Source organism: Gavialis gangeticus, unplaced genomic scaffold, assembly GCF_001723915.1.
Source record: "Gavialis gangeticus isolate Ggan-Ray unplaced genomic scaffold, GavGan_comp1, whole genome shotgun sequence".
Lineage (NCBI taxonomy): Eukaryota > Metazoa > Chordata > Crocodylia > Gavialidae > Gavialis > Gavialis gangeticus.
This window is the reverse complement of record NW_017728998.1, coordinates 45,738,987-45,758,517: the sequence shown is the minus strand read 5'-3', so window position 1 is coordinate 45,758,517 and position 19,531 is coordinate 45,738,987. Positions and strand designations below refer to the sequence as shown.

Sequence of the window (19,531 nt, the reverse complement as noted above, 5' to 3'; positions counted from 1 at the left end):
AATGGATGGCTGTAAAGGTCATCTGTGCATAAAATGAATGTGTGTCTTACATTCTGCTGCTCCACAGAAGCTATAATAGACATCTCCTGAGAGGGTTTCTTGGACTAGGACAAGGGTTTGACCAGTGGTACCATGGCTGTCTAGATTCATTGGGTCTCAGTAGCAGAGGTTGTCAAAGTGGAGGTTGCTGCCCTTCAGTATTTTTACTGGCTTTGCATGGTCTGGAATTATACTTGGCTCAACCCCATCTCTGCAGTCTTTAGTTCATCAGAAGTCACTGGGGAAATAAGCAAGTGATTATGGAAGTGACTCACCACATGCTCCTAATTCAGGTTCCCCAAGAAGACTTTTCTTTCAAAGTGCTCACAAATAATAAAGCAGAAGGCTTTTAGGGTGTAGAAGTGAGTCTACTGAGGAGGGCTATGTGCATGGATTACCTCTACTGTACATTTCATGCTGATGTAACTGCATTGACTCAGGTATTTTATTCTGACTTGCACCACCGTAGGAGGAAAAGCAGGCCCTGCATTACCTATTACAACTCCCTAATCTAGCACTTTCCTATAGGTCTCACAAGGCACCTTGGATTCAAGTCAGTGCTGCTTTGCACCTTTTGTTGTCATTTATTCCTGTACAAAGTGGGTATAAAAAGGCCTTCTGTTCTTATTCAGTAGATTCTTCTTTTCAGCATACATGCAATGACTAAATAAAATGTAAGACAGCAAGAGTTGGGGCCAGTATATGTTGTCACTGAAAACTTTGCCTTTTAATTACAAGTTCATTTCTGGGTTTCAGAAATCATACTGCTGCTGCTTCCAAATGAGCTGAGAAAGATGCCAGCTGGCAAGGTTCATCAATCTCTGGGATCATCCAAGATGCCCAAAGGATTCCAGAGCAAAGTTGTAGCACCTCGCAATCCTAAGCTGGTCAGAGAGGAAGAAAAGGCTATGACTGTAAGTACTTAACATGGCCAGAACATTTGGACATCACTAGAGTTGGTCCATATCCCCTTATCTTCTCTGTATGCAGGGAGGGGGGAAGTCCCACCTCCTTTTATATTGCAACTTCATGAAGCCTCTCTGGGGTCAGCAATCAATGGATTGTAGGAAAGTGGAAGGAAAGAAGAGCATACTATCCTTCACAAATTCTGGAGTAAAGATGATGCTGGGGAGAAGCATAGCTAGGCAGCAGTTTCCTTGGGGTGGGAATTAAAAATACATCTTTAATTAATGCAGTGATACTAATGGATGGCAGAGCAGGAGTTTGCTCTTCAAGCCATTGGTCCTGAGAGTACTCCTGTTCGGCACTGTTGGAAGATCCATCCTTGGGGAATTCTCCTAATGCAGGGACTTCTGTAGCTGGCGTAGATACACTGACATGGCTTGATACCATTGCCTGTGGGATGCCTTGAAGGAGAACATGTGCTAGGAGTGATCTTTGAGAGAAAATGGCATGCCTCGAGTACTGCTGGACTTTGACTATACATAGCTGATACAGTGCCCCCTGTGAGCTTTGGATTCAGGTAAAGTGTGATCTTGGAGGCACCCATGTTTAAGCACCCCTATGCTTAAAATCTCAGTGCCTCACTCCAAGAGAGCAGTTCAACTTGATCAGGTTTAGGCACCTAGAATCCCTATACAGTTAATAGGGAGACATAGGATCTTCTGAAAAGTGACCCGGTTTGACCCCATATAGGTGTGTTGAGGTTCTATATAGAAAATAATGAGGGAGTTGCCTCTAAAGGGAGCTCTTGAAAGCTTGAAGGTAGCCAACACAGGTGTACCTGAACTTCTGTGTCTCTCCAGAGCTTAGGTGCCAGAATCAGGCTGAACATAAGGCATCTCTGTTCACCTGTGATCCACTACATGGAGTCCCACTTCTGGGGGGAAGGTGGTGATACTGCCGCTGCTTACCTTTTGCCAAGTACTCTAGCAGTTAGAGCATTCACCCAGGGAATAACAAGCCTGATTTATAGGTTTGCATCATACTGAGGGGATTTGAACCACTTTCCAGGTGAGTGCCCTAAACACTGGTCCATGGTATGGGGTAGGTAAGGGCACCCTCCACCCCTCATGTCGAATCTGGGTCATTGAGTGGTCAACAGAGTCAAAAAGAGTAAGCAGCAGGGAGCATGACTGTAGACTCATAGTTACAGCACTCCCCTATGAGGGGAGAGTTTCAAATTCTGGTCCCTACAGCCAGTGTTGTTTTTGTTTTTTTAACTAATGGTTGTTTAATGCCAAAAAAAGAGACTGACAGAAATGACTGACCTTGTAGGCTAGCGTTTATGGCATTCTCCATTGTAGGGGAGAATCCTGGATTCCAGTTTTTACTGCCAGGACTCTTCAGGTTGATCTAACTTGTACCTTCAGCTGGTCCAAGATGCAGGAGGCACAGAACTGCCATAATGTCATCCTTGTCCCCTCTTAAGCCCTGCACCAAACTGCTTTCTACTTCAGGGAAGCACTGAGCCACTGACTTCTTATCAAGCAAATTGTGGCTAGATAAATGGCTGGTAGAATGATTTTGCGTAACACCCACTTTCCATTAATCTAAGTGGGGCTTGTCTGAAATAAGGTAGGCATGATTTGACCCAAGACTAAGATTGTTTCAAGGTAACATCTCTTTAGACCAATAGGTTGATAAGGACAAAAAAAAAAAAGAAGAAAACTGCTTATTAAAAACAGATGTTTTCAACTTGAACTCTTGAGGGTTCTCACTCCATTTCGTTCGTGCTTTGATCTGGCAGTTCCCCTGGAGACGTCATCCCTACACATAGTGAGTTTTGTGTACGATGGAGTCATGGGATTTTTGTTGCTTTTCTGCTTCAGAGTGGCTTGCTTGATCCAGCAAAGTTAAAGAAAAGTCAATTAACCAAACAAAAATAAATCCCCAAACACATGTCATTTCAAATCACAACTGAAGAAGAGGCTCATGGGATGGAACCAGTTAGTCAGTGCATGTGTATTCTGCTCTATATAATTAATTTACTGATTTTAAATATTTCAGTAGGCAGCTTAGAGGAGTTCCAGGAGTATTCTAACGGCTGTGGACACAAATTATTCATCAGTGGCACTTTAACAAGAAAAACCTTTCTCAATGTAAGAATTTATGTAGCTTTGGCTGCTGTTGTTTTAAATTGCAGCTGACTCCCTCTGCCTTCCTGAAGGAGATGTCTCTTACTACAGAACAGAAGCTGGCTAGCACTCATGAAATGCGACTGCCCCAGATTATCAAGCTTTTAGACATGAGCGAAACCTCCCATCAAAAGGTAGTGCTTCCTTTTCTCTTTCTGTCAGTCTGTTTTGAAGTGATACTTGAAGAGAGAGAGTGAATGTGACACACTTGCCCTAAACTTGTTTAAATATTGCATGTACTAGGTCTTACTGTCCTCTCAAGCCACTGACTTCGGAGTTGCTTCTGGTTTATACTGGTGTGACAGACAAATTTGTTCGGTCTTCCTTGGAATTGAAAGAGCTGGTTCTTACCTCCTTAATGCCAGTAGAAATGTAAAACTTCTCATATGCAACTAATGGACTTTATGTGGATCATCTCTACTGTTCATAAGGGTATCTCTTCTTTTTTAATTTTCATACTCTTGCCACTCAGAAGATCACAGCTCAGTACTTTTGAGTCCTTGTTCCAAAATATTTAGTATCACACTCTGCCCTAAGGTATGTACTGAAAACTCACAGAGGTGAGTTGCGGACATGCAACTAAAAGTAGAATTTGGCCTAACAAATGTCCTGATTGCTTGAATTTTGTAACAGCAGCGGAGTTTGTAAATACTTTAGCCTAAAAAAGCATGAAAAAAAGCTAAAGGTGCTCTGAAAATTAAGTTCCCCAAATCTTTCTCCAGTTTATTAGATAATGGATAGCAGGATTGTGAAGGTTGCATGGGGAAATTTCCCTCAGACAGCATGGATACATGTAATATATCAGAATGTTTAAACCTGATTTTTTAAAAGGATGACTGTATATAATACACAATCCAAATGGGGGGGATTTCTGAAGTAAGCTACAGAGCAGAAAATGACCAGTAAGAGACTTGTAACAAATTGGTTAATAATTGTAATAGATAGCACAGGAAACTTGGAACATATCAGAACAATGGGAATGCTAAAATAGCTGGCAGGACAATATGCAGTACTCCTAACCATGGAAGAAATGATGACCTCAGTGAAATAAAAAACTTCCACTGACTTCTGTAGACTAGGCTTTCACTGCATGGGTCTAGACATAAGGGGGTCTAAAGATATGCTGTGCTTGGGGAGAGCTGCCATGGAGCACTCTGCTCAGTTGCTTTTGTTCTGTGCATGTCAGCTCTTGAAAATGAGGCATTGTAGCTGCCCTGAGGGCATGTCTGGCATTGCTCTTAGGCTCTCTGCCCCAGGCAGAGCCAGCTTTAGAGAAAATGACACCTTGGGCAAACTTGTATTTTGCTGTCCCTCCTCCTCCCACTTCAGAAATAAAGCTATAATATCAAATTTTTTTATAATTTACCAAAAAACCCCCAAAAAACAAAAGTGAAAATGACACAAAATTCAATTAAATTCAATTTTATTCACATAATGAATGATATACGTCATAAAAATAACATTATAGCTGTGGCAAATAAACTAGACATTAAAGTAAACGCTAATAATAACAATAACAAGTTAAAAACTTTGTTCACCAACTTTCCAAGACTCAGAAGATAATTCTGCATGCCTTTGTTGATATTGTTCGTGACAAGTCTACATTTTGAGCCAGAAACATTCTTGATAGACAGGATGGCCAGAAAAGATAGCCTGCCATCTCCTGTGGTCAATTGTAAATATGTTTTTATGACCTTCAACTTCAAGAAGCTCCGTTTGCTGCTCACCACTGATATGGGCATGTTAACAGGGTCCTGAGTGCTATGCATATGTTTGGGAAGTTGTCATGAGGTTCATTGTTGTAAATACATTGTATAACTTCTTGAGGAGCATTACACTCCCTTGGAAGTAGACTTTGGAGATAGCCAAGTTCTTTGTAGAGGTCAGCGTCATTAATGTCAGAGCTCTCTCCATATGTCAGCCCACAATGAAGGACTTTACAGTGCTTCTTCAAAGTTTCTTTCAGGGAGTTGCATCATATTATATAGACAGCCTCAAAAGCTCACGCGTTGATACATTTGCTCAAACTGTTCTTCCACAGACAGTCTTACCATGTCTATAAGCCGGTTGAAAAATTCAAGTTTCAGCTTGACTTCTGGATTACTGTTTCCTTTTTACATTCGTAACTGAATTGATGCTTTTTATGATGAATATGTGGGGCTGGTTTAGTGGGGCACTATATCAACACCAAGATTATGCAATTATCCTGTTTTATCCTTTGCTCTGCTTCAACCCATGTTCAGCAGGAATTGAAATGACTAGATGACTTTTCATGATGCATGAGAATCTGAGATGTGCTTCCAGCCATTTGACCCCTCAAATGCTAGGGATGATTTTAGATTCAAGTTGAAGAGGTTGCAGCAGAAACAAAAAACCTTGTCAGTGGACTCTGAGTAAAGCAGCCAGCACTGCTTCAGAACTTCCCTGTTTTCAAGATTTGTGTACAAAAATGTGATAGACAAATGGCAATTCTGCTCATCCAGAAGAAAATCCATGTCCTTTACTTTTGATGGACTGTTGCTTACTAGCAAATCTCCCATTTTCAACATTAGATTGGACCATAAAGCAGGACCAGAAATGGCATCACTAATGCCTATAATATGAACCACTTCATCACTGTTGCCAGTGGCATCATTGTTATTCTGGTCCAGATGAAGAATTTCTCTTTTGTTTGGGTCTCCTTGTTTCTCTCTTGATGATTCTTGGAAGGTGAATTGTGGATCATCTGTACATTTTTCATCTGATATCTCTGACATGACCATCTCGCTACTATTGCATGGGTTGTCATTAGCAAATTTCAAGTATTTTTTTTCATCATGTCTGCATCATTTTTCATTGCAGTTATTAACTGTGCTTTTTGTTTCCTGTTCTGCCCCCCCCCAACATACTCTTTTTAGGTACTTGTGACATTTTCTTTCCTTTCAAGCATCACGGCTGGTGAAAATTAAAATGTCCCCTGGCACTCACTGGCATGCGCTTGCAAGAGTCACAGCCAGTGAAAATTACAATGAACATCCTGGCTCAGGCTCTGTTCCTGCCAGCACTGCCACCACTGAGCAGATGCCCCCCCACCCCCAGGGTTGTACAACTCTGGTATGCATTACTATTCAGCTGGGATCCTGGTTTTCTCTGTTTAAAAATCCCAAATTCTCCATTTAAAATCCCCCCAAATTATCTGATACTCCCCAAAATCTGTGTTTTTCTGTGAATAAAATGAAACACCACTATATAGATATATATATATATATAGGTATCAGTTGACCACAATGTTTTATTGATATATTTACAATTTTAAAGCCATTTCAAAGTCTAACAGTGCCTCAATCATTATAATACAATACATTCTAAATACCTGTATATTTTGATGTTTGATTTTGTTTTGTTCTGCTGTAGAAAATCAGAGCTTTCCCTGCCCCCTTTGCTCAACTGAACACAGGTCCAGCTGTGGCTGTCTCCCACACTGTTTTGTGGCACTGAGCAGTCTTGATATGCCAGTGCCCTGCCCCTGCCCATGCTGGTGCCTCTCACCCCCAGCCAACAGTGCCCTTCACTCCCGACACATAGCCCCCCTCCGCCCCCTGGTCCTGTCAGTGCCCCTCACTCCTAACCCACTGCCTCCCTAACCCTGCTGGTACCCCTCATTTCCAGCCCTCTGGTCCTGATGGTGCCTCTCACTCTCAACACAGCCCCCTGGCTCTGTCAATGACTCTCTTTCCTAACACAGCCCCCTGACCCTGCTGGTGCCCATCACTCTTGACTCACAGCCCCCTGGTCCTGCCAGTGCCCTTCACTCCTGACCCGTAGCCCTCCTTGACCTACAGCCTCTTCATGCCCCCAGCCCCTCAGTGTGTGAGGAAGGGAGTGGGTGTGTGTGCACAAATGACACATGGTGGGGGCAGAGGGTAGAGGCAATGTGGTGGGGGGAAAAGTGGGGGCATGTGTCCCCTGACATTTCTGTTCCCACACTTGGGCGTGATGCTGCAGCCAGGCTGCACCAGTTCCAGGCAGAAGCAGCCTCCATGGCCCAGCAGGTGGGATCTGGTATGGGAGGGAGTGCTGCACTGCCATGGCTCTGCTGCCATTCCTCTCTTTGGAGGCCAAGTTCCCTCATTGGTGCTGGGCAAGCAGGGGGTACCTCACCTTGGCCATGGTGGCATGGTGCTCCCTCCTGTGCCGGGACCCACCCCCTGGGCCATGGAGTTGGCTCCTTCCCAGAGCTGGTCTGGCCTGGCTGCAGCCCCACACCTCACTGTGGACACAGAAATCTTGGGGGCATGAGTGCCCTCCTACTGCACTGCCTTGGTTTCCCTGCTCTTTGTCACCTGTGCTCCCCCAAATTGCTGATTCTCTAAATCAGCATCGAATCTTCAGATTCGGATTTGGCTGAGTCAAATCAGGGACAATGATCTGAATCAACTAATGGAATCCCTGTCCCTGATTCAGGCCAAATCCAAATCTGAATAAAATAGGGCCCGCTTCGTGCACCCCTAATGTTCACGGAATAAATTAAAACAAACTTTGAAAGAATAAAATAAAGTACTAGTTTCTTCAATTTAAAACTCTTTAAAAAATGTATAAAGTTTAATCCATGTTTACGGTCTTCAAGTTATCAAGGTCATGTTAATCATGTAGTTTTCTTCTTTATCATCTTTGGCATAAATCTGATGATCTATAACATGTTTCTCCTCTTTTTTTTTGGCCTTTTTTACAGACGATAAAATTCTCAAGTCACTAGTATAGTAAAATCCCTGTTATCTGCGATTTTACTAACCAAAATGCTCCATTAACTGGAATTTCAGCAGCAGGACACACATGGTGCTGCACTGTGCCCTGCCACTTTCCTACTTGCTGCGCTGCTTTCTTCCGTGGCTGCATGCACACCCCTCACCCTTGTTGCAGTAGCTTGCAGCTGGGCTGCCCTGGTATTTGAGGGCGGGGGGAGTGGTGGCTGGCCGGACATGGAGGTGGGGACACCTGACCCCGGCACCTCCCGCCCTGCCTGGGGTCAGAGCCAGGAGCCCCTCACGTCTGAACAGCAGCTCCAGCCTCATGGGCCCATGCAGAGCAGCCGGGTGCAGCACCTGCTGCAGGGAGCAGGACTGGGCTCTCCATGTCTGCCCCTCTGGCATGGCTTGCAGCTGACAGTGCCCAGGGCAGGGCCAGAGCCAGAGCTGCCAGGGTGCAGCTGGGACCTGCCCACCCTGGGAGCAATTCCTGCAGCCCCTCCTGCCTTCCCTGGGGTCGGACCCAGGAGCCCCGCACCCTGGGCAGTGGCTCCAGCAACCCCCCTGGCCCTGCTCCATGTCTGGCTGGAAACCCTGTGCCTCAGGTAACTGACACTTTTAGCTTACCAGCACCTCACATTCCCCACTCATGATGGATAACAGGGATTTTACTGTATCCTGGTGCCTTTATATCAGGGAGAGAGCAGGAAATAAAGCTTATGGGTAAAATGCATTCCAGGAATATCTCCACTAAAGTCCTGTTTTAAGTTCATTGACCTTAGTTGCTCCTTGGCAAGTGTTTTCCACTGCTTTTATATCATTGCTCATATAGATGTTCTAAACTTAACCCTGCTAAAGAACAATGCAGAGTTGTCTGTCATGACCCATCAGTTCCAATATACATTTGATTAAACAATGTTTGTTTATGTATCTTCAGTTCTCAACAGTTGACGTGGACCAAAGCTTGTTTCAGCCATTTCCATCAGAAGTGGTATTTCAGAACTATACCCCTTGTGAGATCTACGAAGTACCTCTGATTCTGAGGAACAATGACAAGGTAATGTGATTGTTTGGGAGAAATCCATGGGGTTATCTAATTCATGTAGGTTTTTATATTGCACTGATCACTGTACTATTAGCCCAGTGTTGGAGCACAACTCACAATCGGCTGTTTCCAGGAAAGCTGCTAGCATCTGTTTTTCCAAGGTGACTATAACCTAACAATCTAATTTGAGTGTCCGGGTGCTTAATGCTTCAGTGGAGATCTTCCATGTTTTAAAACTTTGATTAGTGTGTGGAAAGGGCTTTTGTAGCACTGTATTGCATACTCAAATGTCTAACTGATGCATTTACTTGCATATATGCCAAATGACTTTTAAAGGCCTTGTGTTTGACCCTGAAAGTCAAGGTTTTCGTAATGACCAGGAGTGACCTTTCTAACTCATGTGACTTCCTTTTGAGGAGATGGACTTAGGGAGGCAGTACTTCATAAAGTTCTAAATTAGATTTACTAGGGTTTGTGTTGGATAAGGCCAAAATCTCTTGTGCAAACTCTTTGTCTCCACTGAGAACTGTTTCTCCCTATACCAGCACTGGAATCAAGCCTAAGAAATTAATCCTAGGTTTGGGATCTATCTAGGATCCAGGAAGAGGTGACTTGTTCCTCATGGTTAGCAGTAGCTACACAGAAATAAAGGCATTTATAGAGTGATAGTGACTCCCTGTTTCTTTGAAGTGCCTGGTCCTGTGATGTGCTGGAGAATCATTTACATGTCTTTTTAAGTTTATCTCTTCCCAGTAGAGTAATGAAGAGGTGAGGGGGTTGGAGGCAACTGGGGCACTAGTTTTGGGTGCTGACCCAGGGCTGGGCTGCAGCGGCCACTGGGGAGAGGCACAGAAGTAGCTGGCTGTGCTGCCAGCCCAGTGGCCGCTGCACCACTGGCGAGATAATCACTAATGCTGTCCCATGCACAGGTGCAGCTCAGGGTTCTTAAGCACCCAGTTATACCTCTGTCTTTCTTCAAGGTTCATGCTGGTCTTCACAAAAAAAGCAAGGCATCTCAGGCTTGCCATGTTATGAACTGAAAGAGCAGTCTCATACTTACTGATGATACTGACCCTATTATCACTCTTATGCTTGGATCACATTAGCATTTGGCTACAGCAGAGGGGTTCTTATCTCTGAGGTGAAATTTCTGATGGTGGAGATGGGTTCTTGTCAGAGGGAACCTCCCTCTTTCCTTAAGAACCATTCATTGAATGGGCCTATTCCCAGGAAATTAGTCTCAGTTAGGACAATGGATGGGATGCACATCCAATGGACAGCCAAGTGCCTAAGATAGGGTCAGATTGTTCTGAGTTGTACACTATGTAGGCTTCCTTATCCTTGAGATGTCCTTAGAAAAACAGAAAGGGATTTGTGACTGGAAGGTTCAAATACTGTCAGCCAGGGACCCTTTGTTGCCTTCAGCTTGTACATAGTATGTCTGCTCAGATCACACCAGTGTGTGTCCACTGCACTTCTTGCCTACTGTGTGGTAGATTATTTTGAACACAGGAATGTGCCTCCATTAAAAACTTTTCCTTAGGTTTATACTTTGGACACCAACCTACTTGTGGGGTCCCACCAGTGTGTGTGGAGTCACTAGTTCACTATGCTGTTGTGGTTCCTATTGGGAAGCCCTCTGGGCCACTCATCTCAGCTCATCTTCCTCATGTATATAAAGAACTTCTAAATTTCCGCTAGGAACAAATTTACTTGAATGAGGTGTGTGCTGGCATGGATCCTCGAGGAAAAGACAGCAGGGAGGAGGAGGAAAAGGGAGCTGACTTAGAAAGTGTTCCAGGAGAGAATATTGTATGCCCAAGGGTTTTGCTTGACATCTAGCAGTAAATATGCTAGGAATAGAGAATGGTCATTGTGAAAGGACACAAAAGTGTGAAAAGTAATCAGATTCAGTACTGTAAGGAAAAAACATATTAGCAATTAAAATTTAAGGTACAGGGGAGGATGGGAAAGCATATAAGACAAAAGCGGAAAAGCAGAAAGCATGCCTTTAACAATGTAATTGTAAGAGGAAATAAACTAGGAAGCCTGCCACAAAATAATGATTCACAAGAAGCTCTGCAGCTGAAGGAGCAAGAGTTCATGGAAGGACTCATAGCACCTCCTGAAAGTGGTGGAGTAATTTGAAAGATGCCACAGAGAATCTGACAAGGATGGGTGAAGGAACCAACTACTAGGCAGTATCCCAGGAGGAGAAAAAGATACTGTAAGCAGTTCAGTCACCTTTTTTGAATTGCATTTTCATGGTGATGGAATAATGGAAATATAGCTGTGTTACAGCACAGGTTCTCAGACCAGGGGGCCCAGTTTGGTGGTAATTCACCATGAAATGCCTTATCATCTCTAGCACAATGTTGAATAATTTTTCCTGTACTGAGAGTCTCAGTGTAGTGCACATATTTGCTACAATGTCTGCTTAAGTTTTTTTTAATCCCCTCTCTGCTGCATTTCCAAGCACTAGTGGTCCTTCAAATCACAGCCATTCCCTTGTATCAGAATGGTGATGGAGATGGGGCAGTAAGTGATGTTGATCTTTTCCATCCACCAGGGATCACAAAAGGTTAACTTACTGTGTTCCTGCTTCAGGTAGAAAAAAATCTGCATACATATTTTTTAAGCTTCCACTAACTTACTGAACTTCTCCAATTGAACCTTGGGATGCATATACTTTGTGAGTGAGAGACTGTGAATGAGACAGTGGAACTGTGGTGGGGTAGCTCCCCAGAAATGCCAGGCCAGTTACCTCCCCAGTGAAAGGTGGGTAGAGGTGCCAGAAAACATCAGCTTCCACATCCCTAGTCAGTGAGACCTGAAACAGGGGGAGCCCAGGCTCACTGCAAGCCTGAGACAGGGCCCAGGTTGGTGGAGGAACCCGTGGCAGTGCCCAGTCTCACAGGAGAGCCTGAGCACATTAGGGAGCCAGGAGTTAGGCTCCATGGGGGATGGGGCTTGGAGCCCTAGTCCTATTGTGAGGGGCTTAGAGCCCAGTGAGGGGGCCTGGGGCTCAGAGATGTAGAGAGTGGGTGATGACAGGGGACAGGGCTTGGAGCCTGAGGACGGGGCTTAGAGCCAGGTGAGGTTTGTGGCCTGGGTACGGGGCTTGGAGCCTAAGGACAGGGCCTGGAGCCAGAGGATGGGGCTAGTAGGCCCAGGGATGAAGCCGGGTATTAGGCCGTAATGATGATGAGGCTAGGTGTTAGGCCAAGAAACATTTGTGAGGCATGGGACATGTGAAGGGCAGGTAAGCGTGTGTACAGAGGTCCTTCTCATCAGGGCAGGTAAAGGGCAGCCTCCTGCATGATTAACGTCTGATAATCAGGAGCATCAAGGCATGGCAGAAGAGCCTGGCCGGTGGCCAGCTGGGAAGCAAGTGGGCAGGCCTACTTTGAGATCAGCCCTGGGACACTCACTTGTTACAGACTCTAAGCATCACTCATTAGATTTAGGGAATCCCTCTATATTTTTTGTGAATTGAATGGCACTGTTTCAAAAACTAAATTTATATATTAAGTGCTTACCTCCTGCAGAGGGTCTCAGCAGTGGGGATGGGGGACCAGCCAGGCAGGGACAAGCCTGAGTCTGTTCTTACCTGTTTAGTTTATTTGCTTATCTCCTCACACCTTGTAGCACCCCTCAAAGGATCTGGCAGCACATCAGGGTACCTCAACACCCTGGTTGAGAATCTCTGACTTATACCTAGTTATAATACACTGAGGCCTGTGATAATAACTTTGATTTGCTTGTATAGTCCAAGTGTAGCCTCTGTAAGCTTTAAATGTAGAAGTAGAATGCTATATTCCATCTCTATTGCTGCTATTTATACATTATCAAACTGTTTTTCTGCCTACTGCTTGCTCTTGCTTTCTCTAGCTCTTTTTCTGAGAGGTGTTTTCAGATATTTTAATGGTGGATCCAGCAGAAAAATGAACATATGCTGTCATTTTTGTATACAATGACAAAAGACTTCCGTGCATAACATAAAATTAACCTCTGAAACTTGCTGCCATAAGTATTACTGAGGCTAAGAGCTTTGACGAATTCAGAGCAATATGGATTGACAATGAGAGTGACTGTGAGTGACTGGTTACTGGATGGCTGTAGTTGGACTGTCAGGCTAAGCTGGTTTGGAAATCTCTATGTTCCTAAGTCTTAATTGGTTTTTGTACACCTGCAAAGCACCCTCAGCTTGTTAATTAAAAATGTCCAGTTAAGCTTCTCAGCCACAGATTTGGTATTTTAAACATGATGCCTATGTACCAGTAAACACCTGTTTGTTTTCAGTTTGCTTCCAGTATTCTGAAGGGCAACACTCACTGCAATATGCCCTGCAGGGATTCCAGTGTGTTGACAGGATATCCAGAAATCTGGCTTCACTGGGCTGTAACAGCTGTCTGGTTATTAGCTCACTAAGCAGTAAAACCCTCTGAAGAGTTCAGGTTTAGTTTTAATAATAAAACTACTGTACAAGTGACTGATGATAGCATATCTTCAGACAGAAAAAATACAGAAGTTGCATTCCCCCTTAAAGCATAGAATTAACAGATAGGCGTGGCTTAGGAGTATAAGGAAAGAACAGCCTTGCACATGGGGTAGTTAGTAACTCTCTTGTAGATTCCTCTTTTTGAGGGTTTGGGACTGTCCTTTCTGGATTCTCTTCAGCAACTCTTGGCTGTCTCATTCTCCTGCTCTTCTGCTGTCCCTCTGTGCCGCCCCAGCATTCTCTTACTTCCTTCATTCTTCCAGTGCTTCTTATTCTTAGATGAACTCATTTGCTCTCACAGCTGTTATGCTTACACTGATATATCCCAGGTCTTCTCCTTTTCTTAGCTTGCTGAGCAGTCTCTGTGGTGACATCTCACTAACAGCTTACACAACAGGTCAGATGTTTAATTTCTCCCTTTCCATGTACGTCCATCTCTGGGTTTCAAAGCTCTTTGTAAAGGCAGAGTAAGTAACTTCAGCACCATTTGATGGTCAGGGAAATATCATTCTCTTGGTCCTTCCATGTGAATTGCATGATCACATCATTTTGTATATCTCCGGTAGGTTCCACGGCTGGTGAAAGTTGTCCTGGAGAGCTCACCTTATTTTAGAGTGATCAGCCCCAATGACATTGGTCACAAAGTGGCACCAGGGATGCCATCCACATTTCGCATCCTCTTCACACCTGAGGACAACAAGGTAATGCTGCCGACTTCAAAGAGATCAGTGCCAAAGCATTGACTTTGAGTAAGAGGTTTTTAATAGTATTATCAATTATATATAACTTTTCTGACTTCCACCAGGTTACTCTGGTCCCAATTCTTGGTAAGTAGATCCCAAGTATGCTTCAGCCATTACTCCTTGGTAAAAATTTTACTTGAATAGACTGAATGTTCTTCTTACCCTTTGGTCTGTGGTCTACTGACCTATTTCATCCTCAAACACCCACACATTTAAGATGGAACTCCTGCCATCATCTGTGGAAGAGAGGATCTCTCAAAATCCCTTGGGTCTATATTAAATAATAGCCCTTTGGTTGGTTGGTTGGTTTCTAAGCTTTCAGGATGACTGTGCATTTCTGAATTTACTGAGGCAGGTATAAAGATTAATGTCTCAGTTTTCTAAAGTATCCTGTGATTTTTCAAAGATTCAACTTGAGATTTCTGAAAAGAATCCAGTTTTCAGTAGATGGAAGGTCAACATTTTGTGAAAGCATTTCCTTGAAGGTGCTTCATGTAGGACATTCAAAAATTGGGGCATGCAAATCGTTGATACCTAAGGTCTTTTTAGAACCAACCCTTGCACCATTGGAATGTAGTCTACATGCCATGGTTTCAGAATAACTACTTTAAACTAAATGATCAGAGTAGGAGGACCATTGCTATAGACAACCCAACGCTATGGAGCTAGATTGCTATTTGATACACCACTTACAGGAATTACATTGTGGTCACATTCCTTATCTATACATATGGGAAGGAAAACACACATATAGATATCCAGTTATTATAAGAATACCACAGGAATGTAAGGGACTATGGAAACCATATTCCTCATTTCTCCTCCAACAACCAATATCTCATCCTCACTTTGACTTGGGGGAAAAGAAACTGATTACTTTTTTTTAAGGAAACTCTGTTTTTAGGCATTACAGCTCTGCTTTCCCTGTAGATATTGGCCTTTCTAAATTCCAGTTGCCAGTCTGTAAAAGGAAGCACTATATATGTGGCAGAGAGCCAGCTTGGCACAGACAAATTGAGCAGTAGATGGTTTTAACTCAGTGGAACTTGGTGTGCTGCAGAAGGCTTAGTGGGACTTGCATCTGAATGATTCTGTACAGAAATAAATGGAAATATAAAATCTGCTCTGCCATTTTATCTCTCTCATACACATGTTGTGCAAATTCCAGTGTTTCTCACATAGCAGGGGGCAACTGAATAGAGACATCTCTTAATGTTGGTGTGGCTGTATCCTTTAGCATTGTTACCTTCAGGGCATGCCTGCTAGGGCGGTGCAAACTTTGGTCCCTGATTTGGTTTGGCAGAGATTCGGCCCGATTCAGTGGCCAAATCTCCAAATCCAAATTGAATCAGGAGACCCTTTAATCTCTCTGAATCAAATTGGAACTCTCTAGGTAGCAGGTGGCTCATGAATGCTGTGATCCTGGGGTGGATGGAGTGTCCACCCCAGAAGCGCAGGGGGCTCCCCAGCACTCTCAGCTGCAGACCTTGAAGTGGACCAGAAGCACTTCCAGTCAAATTCCTGGTCTGCCTGGGAGCGTGCAGGGGCCCCCCTCGTGTTCCCCTGGCTCAGCAACTGGTGCCTCCTGGGTCTGGGGGGGCACCCAGGGTCCACCCATGGCCAATCACTGAGCCAAGGGAGTGTTTTGGGGGGGGCTCCAGTGCGCTCCCTGGTGGACCCAGAAGTGGACCAGAACTACTTCTGGTCCATTTCCAGATTCACTGCCGAGCATGTGGGGGGGCCCCCTGCACTCTTGCGGGACGCTCCATCTGCCCCAGCATTGCAGCATGCATGAGCCATGCCTGCTACCTTGAGGTATATAGAAAAAACATTTAAAGCTGTGTCTATGTCTGAATTTCTGATTCTCCAAATCAGCACCTAATCTTCAGATTCAGATTTGGCCGAATCGACTCAGGGACAGTGATCTGAATCAACTAATTGAATCACTGTCCCCAGTTCAGACTGAATCCAAATCAAATAGGGCCTGTTTTGCACACCCCTAATAACTACACATTCATTAATGCACTTTTCCTAATGTCCATTAAATTTAATACCTTCCATGTGAGGTACTAAATAAACATGTGTTAGGCTGTCCTAATGTGCAGTAGTGAAAGAACATACTATTTTAGTAATGCGTAATGCACAGTAGTCTATTTTTACTGCGCATTAGTGTATTAGCATGATTTTTATGCGATGTTTTAATGCACAGTAAAATAAACTACTGTGCATTAAAGCACATGTGTAGATGCACCCTGATAATATCTAATATAATCTCTATCTATAGCAGTGTTTCCCAACCGGTGTGCCGCAGCACATTAGTGTGCCATGAATCAAGTCCAGGTGTGCTGTAGAATTTTGTGCTGGAGCCATGCCTCCTGCCTGCTGCTGCCGCAGAGAGACTGGGGGGCATGGCTCCAGCCAGTGATTTGCATCCCTGCGATGTGTTCAGCTGTGCCACCCCTGCCCATGCTCTGCACCGGCTGCTTGGTTCCCCCCCAACACTTGGCTGGTGTGTCATGGGATAGGAGAAGCCCAGTAAATGTGCCACTGGAACCAAAAGGTTGGGAAACACTGATCTATAGCATCTTGACTTGGCTAGATTACCATGCAATGACTGTGAGTATGCAAATAGCGTTGTTATACTAAAAGTGAGTGTGATTCTATGTGACGGGGGTTGCATTCTATGCCCCATAAATTGAAGTGGTGGCTTTTTAATTGAAACCCACTGTTTCAGTTTTTCTGCCAGATTACAGTGAGGGGCCCAATTGTTTGTTTGTTTTTGGTCGGAGTCTGCCCCCAGTCAGGGGGTGAGCTGTTGGCAGGCCAAGCGGCCGCTGAGCTGCAAGGGGCCCTGGTCCTTCCCTCTGCAGTGGCAGCACCCCTAGGGCTATCCAGGTGGGTTTCCAGCAGGCTGGGTACTGCCCCAGCCAGTTTGGGAACAGAGAAGAGTTGGATCAGGCCGGGTGCTGTCTCTGAGCTGGGACAGCGCTCAGCCTGCCCAGCCAGCCCTGGGGGGTGCTGTCACTGCAGATGGAAGGGTTGGGGCCCCCTGCAGTTCGGGGTCCAGTCAGCCTACCAGCAGCTTGCTCAGTGTGGGGGAGGCAGGCAGGCTCTGCCAAAAAACATCACCACCACTAACAACAAAAAGGATCGGGCCTCTCACCACTTCTGCTTCAGTGGGTGCCTGCTGAAGGCAGAAGTAGTAAGGGGCCAAATCCTTTTTTTCTGTGGAGCCTGCCTGCCTTTCCCACAGCTGGGGGCGAGCTGACAGCTGCAGCGCATTGTTGCAAACTAAACTACATCCAGATGTAGTTTAGTTTGCAATGATGCAAAGTCATTTAACGCCCCCAAATACTTGAATGTGTGCAGTGTGACACCATTAAGCCACACAAAGTGACATTTTCATCACATGTACATGTTAATGGCGTCACATGTACCAAGCACTCTGATGCCAACTTTTGATACTGTTGTCCTGAGATTTGTTCAGGCAAAGAAAGGATTAGCAGCTGGCAAGGAGAGGGAAAGGCAAGGCAGGAAGATGCTTAGAGAATCACAAAGCAGTGTTTTTCACCATCATACTGCTAGCTTTTAGCACTGTCTTTCAAATGATTTGCATTGCCCAAGAATAGCTTTGCATCAGCCTGTGCTGATATACTAAGACAGAGAATGGAGGGGTCTGTCTGGTCCTCTCTTTGGATAAGATTATTTTTTCTTTTCTCTTTCATTTGTCAGTGTTTTGGTTTCATTTTGTTCCTTTTATCCCTATGTTTATAAGGTTTGGAAATGTGACGATGTACTAAATGAAAGGCACCAGGGGTTGGTGTCAGTAGTCAGCAGTGTGTTTTTTGGCAGTGGGCCAGAATGATCAAGTTTAGTTCTCAGATGAACTGGTGCTAAGACCTGGTTGCTGCCACTGCTTTTCCCTGTTGTTCAGCCACAGCGCAGCATGGGTGTGTAATGCAACATCCTATAGTGCTACATGGTGGATCCAATGATGCCATGAGCTGTATCTCACCCATGGGCCACATGTTGTTAACCCATAGTTTATATCCTCAGCAACATGAGCATATAGAACAGGGATGGGCAAAATACAGCACGCGGGCCAGATCTGGCCCACAGCGGGTCATTGTCCAGGGGGTGGTGGGTCCCTTTGTCCCCTGACCCAGGCACAATCCAGCCAAGGTGATGGTGTGTCCTACCACCCCCTGGGCATGCAGCAGGGCTGAGGTAGCTCCACAGCTAGACTTTCTTTCTAGCAGCCCAGGTGGCAGGTGGCTCCTTCCAGCTGCCACTGGCCCCAGCCCTGTGGCACTGCACAGCCCTGACCCTGTGCATCTGCTTTTGTCTCGCACCACTGCTGCTGAGCCTGGGTGGGTGCATGGGGACAGGGCTGTGCAGTGCAGGTCCCCGCTGGTACCACAGAGCTGGGACTGGGGCAGTGGTGGCAGCTGGAAGGAGCCACCTGGGCTGCCTAGAAAGGCAGTCTAGTTGCGGTGCCTTCTAGTTGCGGTGCCTCCCCAGCCCTGCTGTGTGCCCACGGGGTGGCAGGATGCGCCATGGGCAGGCAGTGTGGAACAGGCACAGGGTGGGGTGGGGCAGGCTGGATCAGGGCTGTGCGTGGGTTCCAGCTGATCTGCTGCAGTGGGAATGAGCATGCGCGAGGCAGGCTGTGGTTGCACGCTGTTGGCAGTGGCCTGGCTGTTGCGGGGTGGGGGCGGTTGCTGACTAGCTTAGGGGGGTGCATACAGGGGTCTCATGCACACCGCACCATACTTACAAACCCTCCTATGCAAACCCAACAACCACACCCTCCCCCACACACAATCATACACTCCAGAAACACTGTACCCACCCACACCCTCCCCCACGTCTCCCCCATACACACACCTCTGGGGGGAGCCCCACTCACTGTTATGCACCCCCACACACCTCACACCCACCCCCCACACATCCCACAAACCCCACACCCACAAAAATCCTATACCCACCCACATCCACCCGCCCCCACAAACCCCATACTCACCCCTCCATACCCTCCCACCCCTCCACACTCCCCTACAATATACAAGAGTTAAGACTTCATTTTGAGCTATTATTCAATGACCTCAATATGTACCATACAAACGCACACAAATCAGGACAAAAATATTTTTAAAAATAAAATTAAAATATGTTATTGTCAGTGTTTGATTTTTAGTGTATAATTAGGTTTTTTCCTGGTTCCAAGATGGCACCCCCCAAAAAGGAGTACTTCTGGAGACAAGGGGAGGGACTTCTGGTGGTAAAGATCAGGCATAAGAGGGAGGACTTCCAGTCCCAAGATGACAACCAGGGGGCGGAGCACCTGTCAAGCGACAGGGCTACCCTTGCGGCCCTTGACA

The 19,531-nt window shown here is 45.4% G+C and overlaps 1 protein-coding gene across 2 annotated transcripts in view; it reads left to right on the top strand.

Annotated features, from left to right (window-relative positions):
• Positions 1-782: 782 nt before the first annotated feature.
• The window catches only part of HYDIN (HYDIN, axonemal central pair apparatus protein), a 533,466-nt gene continuing 514,717 nt past the window's right edge, over positions 783-19,531 (top strand). For both annotated transcript variants that reach the window (XM_019505831.1, XM_019505830.1), the window contains exons 1-4: positions 783-953; positions 3,146-3,271; positions 8,799-8,918; positions 13,974-14,108. In XM_019505831.1, coding sequence (XP_019361376.1) covers positions 834-953; positions 3,146-3,271; positions 8,799-8,918; positions 13,974-14,108 — 501 coding nt within the window. In that variant the 5' untranslated portion in view covers positions 783-833. The remainder of the gene's footprint in view (positions 954-3,145; positions 3,272-8,798; positions 8,919-13,973; positions 14,109-19,531) is intronic.